The 10,324-nt window shown below is 31.2% G+C and overlaps 1 protein-coding gene across 1 annotated transcript; it reads right to left on the reverse strand.

The window, feature by feature from the left end:
* Positions 1 to 4,113: 4,113 nt before the first annotated feature.
* On the reverse strand, positions 4,114 to 6,269 carry LOC145101161 (MLP-like protein 34). The gene is made up of 4 exons (XM_079038332.1): positions 6,032 to 6,269; positions 5,383 to 5,850; positions 4,749 to 5,216; positions 4,114 to 4,589 (listed from the first exon to the last, which is right to left on the reverse strand). Exons 1-4 carry the CDS (start codon positions 6,216 to 6,218, stop codon positions 4,315 to 4,317), a joined length of 1,398 nt encoding a protein of 465 aa, XP_078894458.1. The 5' UTR covers positions 6,219 to 6,269; the 3' UTR covers positions 4,114 to 4,314.
* Between the last annotated feature and the right edge of the window lie 4,055 nt (positions 6,270 to 10,324).

Genomic DNA, 10,324 nt, shown 5'->3' on the forward strand with positions numbered 1-10,324 from the left:
TACAGTCAGTGGTATTTTGGAGTCGGACCGAGTAAGAAGTTGGTTCATCTAATCCTGACCGAATCAACATATCCAGGCTTTACCAAATGGGCTGATCGGACCGAGTCAGCCAAAATTGTTGACCCGGACCTAGTCAGCTCACTATCAAACGACCCCTAAGGTAATATTATAGCAAGATAAACAATCAACAACACAAAAACATTGGATAAAATTAGCTCCTTCTATGTATATTGGCAATTTGATTTCTCCAATGGTATTCTTGGTTTCGCCACTGAATCCTACTAGGGTCGAGGATCTTCGGACTATTTCAGAATATGGGATGTTTATCTTTTTGAGCATTTCTAGGAGAATTATGTTGACCAGACTACCATAATCAATTAAGATTCTCTGAACGAAGTGGTTGGCCACGTACAACGTTATAACTAGGTGATCATGGTGTGGGTGTATTACATTCTCCTTTTCATCTTCATCGAAAGAGATCTCCTTTTTGTCAGTCAAGAATGCATTCTTTCTTGGTCTATCTTCCTTTTCCATATTTGAACTTTTTGAATGTCTTTTAGTTGTAGAATAATAAGTTCCACAAATGTAAGATCCACCAGGGATAAAATTAATTACATTGGCATCAGAGGGTGGAGATGCTATTCATTGTGGAAGGATTTTAGGGTCTTGGGATCTTTGGCTATTCTTGTCATTTATTATTCCCAAGAGTTCCTGGAAATATCATTTGCTCAATAAGTAACTAATCTCCTTGGTGAGTGCGATGCAATCTTCGGTAAGGTGTTCAAAATCTTCGTGGTAAGCACACCACTTGGATTTTTCTTTCCATCTTGGGGTTTTGTCATTCTTTTTGGGCCATCTCGCCTTGTCCCTAAGATCCTACATTTCTTAATGTAGACCTGAAACGTTAACAAAAAACAGTAATTAGATATCTTAGGATATTCTTCATTTTTCAAAGCATTAACCCTATGATTCTCAGGACTTGAGTAAGGTTTAGCTCTATATGATTTTTGGAAGGAAGATTCATTCTTCCTCTTAGGATGATAGTAGGGTGTGTTCGTTTTCTTTGGAATATTCTTGTCCTCTTCTTGCCTGATAAAATCTTAGTTCTCTATTCCTAACCTCATCCAATTTCTTGCATGGGGTCATGAAAAGATCCTCATAGAATGGAGCATCTTTCTTTAGTCCCATATTGAAAGATTTCATGGCTATTTTAACATCTAAGTGTGGCATATATATGGCTTCTTTCCCAAACCTGCTAACATAATCCCTCAAAGATTAATCATTTCTTTGAGTTACTCTGTAAAGGCTATGTTAGGGTGCAAAGTCATGCTTGGATGTAATGTGTTTAGGCTTTCCTCTTTGTATGTGTAAATGGGTTGAGTCTTTTCCTATAAATAGGAAGTGGGTGACTCCCATTAAAAAAAGAATGTAAGATTCCATTTTGGAGTGTTAGACTAGAGAGAGAATTTGTATACAAACCCATTTGTATAATCTTTCTAGATCTAATAAGAGCTTACAAAGATTTATTTACTCCTTGTGTTCTTGATTTTACATGATGAATCACTAGATCTTTCTAATTCCGCACATGCCATCATAATCAACACCACATCATGCTACTTGCTAGTTTTTCAAAAGTGCTATTACAATAAAATTGATTATTAAACAAGTTAACCAAATGTTCAAAGGAAGTAATAGAGTAAGGAGGAACATTTAGGAGCCACTTAAGATCGGATACTATATAAGTTGAACCAAAACCCTTACATAAAATAACCTACTTAAGATGTAGAATCGAAACTTTCTTCATGCATTCTCTATATTGGGTGACATGTTCTTCAGGATCCATGGTCCCATCATACATCTTCATGTTGGGCGTGTGAAACCTCTTCGAAACTTTAATGTCGCAGATTGATGGTACGAATCTTGTAACCTATGGCTGACAGATGACACCTCTAGTATTGGTTGAATGATACCTGATACTTGAGATCATATCTCTTAACTGCCCGAGTTCCTTGTTCAAGGTTTGACTTATCCCTCTGAGATCTTGGGAGACAGGGACTCCCGTACTAGGAGTTACACCATCTGTATAGATAGGAGCATGTCTTGATATGAAATATATGGCTTAGTGTTCTAAAGATGAATCACTTTCAAAATTCAGGATCCTAGGCGGCAGTTATGAAGATGGAGTTAGTGTAGTTTCTATAGGCATTCTCGAATCTGAGCTCGACCTCTCCACTCTATTAAACAACATCATTTTGGTTTCATTTTGTTCAGTGATGTGTCAGTCCATCATGGTTAGCATGGATATGATCTCATTGTTTGATATCATAATAAGTATTTCTTTGGTTGCATTTCCTTAATATTGAACTGGTGAGGATGTTGGAACAGACTTTCTAAGAATCTCAACGTTTCTTCTTTGTGAGTTGATAGCTTAAGGTGGAGGTATGGTTTGAGTAGCAGAGATGGATTGAATAGTGCTAGAAGTGGATTTTGGTAAATAAGACATTTTTAGTGCAAAAATGTGTGAGTGATTGAAAATATTGAAAAAAAAGAAAAATGTGGTAATACCATTTGTCCCATGGATGACACCAAATTGTTTTGATAAAAAACTAACAAACAAATTTCATAACCAAATTGGCAAGTGTGGTTTGATGCTTGAAATATGGTAAGTGAAAGTAAAGTGTTTAAGATCTTGAAATGTGCCGAAGATTGTGGTTGTACCCAATATCATGGGAAGAAAACGATAATTTTTAGAAAACTATTTGATAAAGTGGAGTATTTTGTAATGAAAAAAGTGTATTTGGGACGAAAATAGTGTTGTAGTGATTCAGTAATTGAATTCGTGTAATAAAGTTCGAGATACTAAAAAAAGTACCAAGATACCACAAAGTATCTTATCAATTTTGACAATGAAAACAAATTAACAATCAAGTAAATAATAGAATAAGTTGTTATCAATCAAACAACAATAATTAAATGAAAGTAAATGCAATAACACAACAGATTACGAGGAAGATATTACGATGGTAGTCTACGATAAGGATTAAATCCAAGATATTGGAATTGGTTGGTATGTTAGTGCAGATTCAACCCATAACAACGTATATGAGAAACCACATACTATTCGTCCGATATAGCAGGTCAACATAACGCTTCATACATGTTCAATTATGTGTGGTGTTTAGTAATTGCAAAATGAAAAAAGTTTTCAACATATAATGATTGTTGAACTGATCTTACGTAAAGCGTTTAAAAAACCACACCCACCCAATGGTAACAAACAGTAAAATAGTTTAAATCATCTTAACTGTTTTCACTATTTCCTATTTTTAATTTGCCATTTTCAAGCAGAAGATTATCACCACTAGATACATATATGTTTCATGGCTTGGACAATCCATTAAAATTCCCTATCAGACTCTACTCATCAGTACTATCAAGACACTTCACCTGACATTATCAACAAATAAATAATACAACACGTTAAAACAATGCAAAGTAAAGCAACAAAATGTAGATTATCAGATAGCTACCTCCCAATCAATCAAAATCATATCAATTTTATGTAATTCTAACACCCTCATGTACACATATTGCCTCCCCAAAGAAGAACACAGTTGATTATAATGTTTTATATAAAAAAAGCGCAAAAATCAACAACCAATGAACTATAAGCATGAAAGAACATAAAAAAAAATCAATAATAACAAACATAATTATGGTGTTTCATCTTAACCAAAACGCACAAATCAACAACCAATAAACTATACAAATGAGAAAACGTAAACAAATCATTTATTGAAAAGATTGTCCAAAATACATCATTTAAATATGCAAAAATGACAGGTTACAATGGCAATCGGAAGATCAAAGGCTTTCAATAAACGACCAAATATAACTCGTAACTACAACCTATCAAAGAGTATCTCAAAATTGAATGACATGTTGGAAAACAAAGGCTTAGTAGAGGTTGTTATAAGCAAATGGAGGTGAGCTAGTGATGCCATGCGGCCTTGCAACGCAGTGCTTTCGACAAATCAGTAAAAGTTGTCTTAAGTTATAAAGGATATAGATTAAAAATAATAACAAAACTAACGATAAAATGAAGCAAAGCACTTTTAATTAAAACAATATAGTTATATTAAACATTAAATATTATTATACATATATTGTTCGTCATAGGGACAAAAATCATCTGATTAAAGCACTTAAGAAGGAGTTTTTCTTGCACAAATAGAATAATACATGACCATAGTGATAGTTGAGATGCACTTAAAATAAACGCTCAACAGTCTTTATTGTTCTTCATATCGGAATTTAGTTGTTGTGCTTGTGTTGGTGAGTGTCGATATCTTTGGTGACTTTAAGGCAAAACTCCATCAAAGTTTTTGGATCCTCAATGTTTTCATTAAGCTTCTCGTAAGCTAAAGTCCAAGTTACCAAGTGCTTCGATCCTTTTGTGTCTACATGAATAGTCAAGAAGAAGTTCTTGTAATAGTCCATTAGAGTCCCATCAACCACTTTGAAGCACACTAATTTCTCCTCCTTGTTGTTTGCTTCAATCACTTCCTTAGCCATACAGTCCCTCCCATCTATGTCGTATAACATCACGAAAGAAGAACACATTATAAAACAATAGGAAAAACATTAATAGAAGTTATAAAACATGTCCACGTTGTTTTAGATTTTGGTTGAAGTTTAAAAATGATTATATTATCAATGAGTGCTGAAAGATTAAAGGACTTAAGTACCATGATGATATTTCCAAATAATGACTGATCCAACAGAACCCCATTCACCATCTAGTATATCACAACCTTGGATACTGTTTGGGCACATATTTAATATAGCATATGGTTTGTAGCAAAATAGTTCAAGGAATGCATCTCCATCTGACTCTATCGTTGTTTCGTTAACCAAGTTTCCACTCAGATTCATCTCACTTTCATTAAAATGCTTATGCTGGCTATTGTCGATATCTTTGGTGACGTTGAGGCAAAACTCCATCAAACTTTTTGGATCTTCAACGTTTTCATTAAGCTTCTCATAAGCCAAATTCCAAGTCACTATGTGCTTCTCTCCCTTTGTGTCAACATGAATAGTCAATAATAAGCTCTTGTAATAGTCCATTAGAGTCCCATCAACCACTTTGAAGCACACTAATTTCTTCTCCCTATCGTTTACTTCAATTACTTCCTTAGCCGTACAGTCCATCCCATCTATGTCGTATAGTATCATGAAAGAAGAAACACATTATAAAACAAAATGAAAAACTTCGGTAGTACTTCTAAAGCATACTCGTTGTTTTTTTTTTTTTTCTTTTTTTGGAAGTCTGAAAATGATTATATTATCAATGAATGCTTAAAGATTAAGGGACTTAATTACCATGATGATATTTCCAAATAATGACTGATCCCACAGAACCCCATTCACCATCTAGTATATCACAACCTTGGATACTGCTTCGGCACATATTTGATATATCATATGGTTTGTAGCAAAATAGTTCAAGGAATGCATCTCCATCTGACTTGATCACTATTTCCTTGACCAAGTTTCCACTCAGATTCATCTCACTTTCATTAAAATGCTTATGTCGGTGATTGTCGATATCTTTGGTGACATTGAGGCAAAAATCCATCAAAGTTTTTGGATCTTCAACATTTTCATTAAGCTTCTCGTAATCCAATTTCCAAGTCACCGAGTGCTTCTCTCCCTTTGTGTCTACATGAATAGTCAAGAAGAAGCTCTTGTAATAGTCCATTAGAGTCCCATCAACCACTTTGAAGCATACTAATTTCTTCTCCGTATCGTTTTCTTCAATCACTTCTTTAGCCGTACAGTCACTGCCATCTATGTAAGAAGAAACACATTCAATATCGTATAACATCATGCAAAAAGAAACACATTATAAAACAAAAGGAAAAACTTCAATATTAGTTCTAAAGCATACCCCTGTTGTATTTTTTTCCTTTTGCTAGAAGTTTGAAAATGATTATATTATCAATAGATGCTTGAAGATTAGAGGACTTACTATGACTATATTTCCAGATAATGACTGATCCGAGAGAACCCCATTTACCATCTAGTATATCACAACTTTGGATACTCGGTGGGCACATATCTGATATCTCGTATGGTTTGTAGCAAAATAGTTCCAAGAATGCATCTCCATCTGACTTGATCGTTGTTTCCTTAACCAAAGTTCCATTAAGAGTCATTTGGTTAGGTGATTGTGGAATCTTAAATTCTGGATGAGGAAAAAACTTACGAGCACATTGGCCTTTATTAAATGAAAATCATTTCCCAAAAATACCACAGAATATGCTTTTTTTTTTTTTATAAAAAATAAAAAGCTGTTCTACAATAACCATGTCAATAGGTAAAAGTAATATGAATAATTATTTACTATTGGGTGGGGCGTGTAGGTTCTCCGAGTTAGGTTACCTTCGGGATGGAAAGCAAACGAGAACGTTACCAGTAGGCTGGAAGCACTTTTGTTTTAAAGTCTCTATAAATATATTATAAACATTAGACTGCCTAAACATTATATGGTGGTTAGAGTTCATGATGTTCCGTCAGTATTCATATTTGTAAGAGAAATATAATATTTTTTTAGCTTTGTTTTACTTAATGTTATTACTATTATTTTTTAAACATTAAAAGAAATTTACCGTTAAATGTGCACATTGATCATCAAGGTTTACTAAAAATGAAGATATGATTAGTGCCATTATTACCGGCAAAACCATGAATATTAAAAGCAACCACACCATGTTGAGATGTAAACGTTTTTAATGGAATTAATTGCGTTATATTATAATTACTACATGATTTTGTTTATCATCAATGGTTTACATGTTTTATTTATCAGAAAATGTGATTACACGCTTTTGTTTGTATTCATTATAAAATGCTAAAAAGAATTATGAGATAACGGCTCTTTAGGATATAGATAAAAAGTTTTTTTCGGCATAATTTGATAGCGAACAAAACAAATAAATTACTAAACAATAATAGATAACACGATTTACTAAAAAAATTTCCGAAAAAACATCTCGATTATTAATTTTTACGATGATTTTATTTATATTCATTAAAATTGTCGTAAAAGTGAATTTTTTTTTTTAATTTACTTAATAATGAATAATGAATATGATTTTTTAGGAATTTTTTCTTATGAATTATCTAAAGATTCATTTTGTTTGTTTATATATATATATATATATATATATATATATATATATATATATATATATATATATTAGGTTATAACCCATGTACTATACGGTTGTATTATCAAAATCATAATTATAATTATTTGTTCGTTGATTAGTTTAATTGGAATATTAAAACCTAAAATAAACAAAAATGAGTATTGCATATATTGAAAAGGTTGAATAGGTTTAAACCCGTGGAAACCAAGATTAAGTAATAAAAATATTATTTTATAATTCGGAATTATAAATGAGTAATCAAATATTTATAATTTATTTTACAAAAAGTAGAAAAATTAGCGCTTTCTCACAACAAAAAAGTTTGAAATATCTCTCTATTCTAATAAAAGAATAGGTTTAATCTCCTATTGACAAGTGTCATACAATTAGAACACATCATTAATGTTATATATCCTTATCATGCCACTTGTCAACCTATTAATTATTAATTTCAAATTTCAAATTTTTTCACTCTAATTACATTAAACTAATAATTGATTCTTTTATTTAAATTTCAAATTTTAAATTTTCTCATTCTAATTATATTAAATTAATAACATTAGATTGAAAAATAAAATATATTTAATACATATTATAAGATGTTATAACTTCATGTATTTATTTAAATCAACTATTATAACTTTATATAACTAAAAAATTTCTCTTAAATAATAATTTATTTAAAATAATTAATTAATAATTTTGACTTTTTATATGAAAGTTTAATTAATTTTATAACCGTGGTTCTCACGGGTTATAAACTAGTTAAATATAAAGCAAAATCCAGATATAAAAGGGGTTAGTAACTAATTAAGAAATTCATACAATTATTAATGACTAATCATGGTCGAGGAAAAAAAACATTATTTATAATTCAAAATTGTACTGACCAATCAAATACATATAAAAAAATATATTATTTTTTAAAGGTAAAAGTTTTGTTAGTTTTTTTAAACACAAATTATAAATGTTTATTTGATTTAATTACAAATTTTAATTGTGTATTTGATATTAAGTTCCAAGAGGATTTTACGATAAAAAGAACAAAAAAGCTCAATAACATCTCTTTTTGGCAGCTAATTGATGCAAAAATCTTAAAATCATTAGAGTATGGATATCAAAATCTTGTTTAGAAAATAATATGCTATAATGCCAACCATAATTAAGGAACCGGCATAAATTACTAATTTTTTTGAGTTGTACTACTTTTTCCACTGTCCTCATAGCAAAACGGCTAAAGATTTTTGATGTAATAAAATTTAATTGAAAATTTGCAAATCAATTAAAGACATGAAAACTTTAATAAATCACTAAATAAATATAAATTGTAACAGTTTCCATTGCCTCCATTATGAATTTTAGAACTCCATTCGATCAGTCAAGTTTCAAAAGACATAGTTTCAGCAACATTGTTTCATTTACCTTTCCCCATTTTTGTTAAATCTTCTTCATGTGTAATTCAACTCCTACCCTTCCACATTGACCTGGTCAAGAAGACATGAAAGAATACAACCTATAATAAACTTATATCATGTAAAAATCACTACTTTCTTTGAAACTTTAGTAAAACATGATATATATTATATGGTCCATGGTAGGGGTGTTCAAAAATATCCGCATCCGAAATATCCGATCCGAAATTATCCGAAATTTCGGATATCCGGATTTTCAGATATCCGAATTTCGGATATCCGGTTTCTCGGATTCGGATAGTGAATTTATAAAGTTTCGGATATTTCGGATATCCGATATCCGAAAAAAATAATTTTTCTTTATTTTTTAATATTTTAAAATGAGAAATTAAAAATATTGACAAGTTTAATGGACTAATGTTCCCCACCATTTTCAACTTTTTCGTGACCATTCTTTCCAAACTTTTATTGCAAACATTTCCAATTACAATCATTATATATTTGTTTGTTATAATCATGTTCGTTGGCTTATAATAAAAAAACTATTAAATAAATGCTACATATATTTATTTGTTGCTATCGATATCCATCTATGTCGCAAGATTTAACATAGTTGCTATTTTTTAATTTTAAAAGTTGCGGTGATTTTATGGATCGGATGTTCAAATGTGGATATTTATTTAAAATTAATGAAATTCGGATATCCAGTTTAATATCCGAATCCGTCTTGAAAAATTCGGATACGGATTCGGATATCAAAAATCAACTATCCGAATTTTCAGATATCCGAAATTCGGATATCCGAATTTTCGGATATCCGGTTTTGAACACCCCTAGTCCATGGGTCCAAAAAAATGTTTATATTAGCCAAAGCATCAACTTCACATGGGAAAGACCTTCAAGGGCATAATCGACCAAGTCAGATTTAACATTAAATTTATTGAAGCCAAGCTCCAAATCATATTAAACTGATATCACAATCTAAAATCTTCTGGTGATCAAAATTGATATCATAATCTAAAGTCTTGTTGATGAACATGGGCAACACTAAATTTATGAATCCATCAAATCTCTCACATGGTTCAATACAAACAAAATTATAACATTGTACAGTGCTTAATAAGAAGAAAATATAGAAATCCATAAAAATAAGGAAATAGAACTCAAAGTAAGACGCTATATTAGAAAAAAAAAAAAAAAGCTTAGAACGGTTGATTTAACAAATCATCAAAATTTTCAAAATTTTAAAGTGTTAATGCAAGTTTTTTCAAAATTATTTCTTATCATTATATAAGATGTTTATCATAGTTTTGACAGCAATAATACTAATCGGAACACTTATACACATGATGATTCAAATTAACCGTAAAAAGGCCAATAAAACAACACTGGAAAGATTGAAGATTTAACCAACAACAACAAAGAAAGTATGATTAAGATATGGAATATATATACTGTGTGCGTTCTCTGCAAGATAACCACTTTCTCGTTACACTCATTAGAGACCAAAACGTTTTGTTTCTTCCAATTGCTGTTAGCGACGGATTTCATCTCTACAACTCCTAAAACGATGATGATCTTCTCATCACTACAAGTAGCCGTATCTGACTCATGATTGGAAAGCTGATAGAGGACAGATGGGAGATCGGAGATGCTGACATAGGGTGTCTTCTTGACTTTTTTCAAGGAGGCCGCCTG

This window comes from Lactuca serriola, chromosome 4, assembly GCF_051521515.1.
Source record: "Lactuca serriola cultivar US96UC23 chromosome 4, Lser_US96UC23_V15, whole genome shotgun sequence".
Classification (NCBI taxonomy): domain Eukaryota; kingdom Viridiplantae; phylum Streptophyta; class Magnoliopsida; order Asterales; family Asteraceae; genus Lactuca; species Lactuca serriola.

Excerpts from the sequence above, each read along its gene's own strand:
- LOC145101161 (XM_079038332.1), bottom strand. The coding sequence starts at position 6,218 with ATGACTCTTAATGGAACTTTGGTTAAGGAAACAACGATCAAGTCAGAT. Across the intron at positions 5,851-6,031 it reads TATCTGGAAATATAGTCATA|ATGGCAGTGACTGTACGGCT; the intron begins GTAAGTCCTCTA and ends CTTCTTACATAG. Across the intron at positions 4,590-4,748 it reads TATTTGGAAATATCATCATG|ATGGGAGGGACTGTATGGCT; the intron begins GTACTTAAGTCC and ends TATACGACATAG.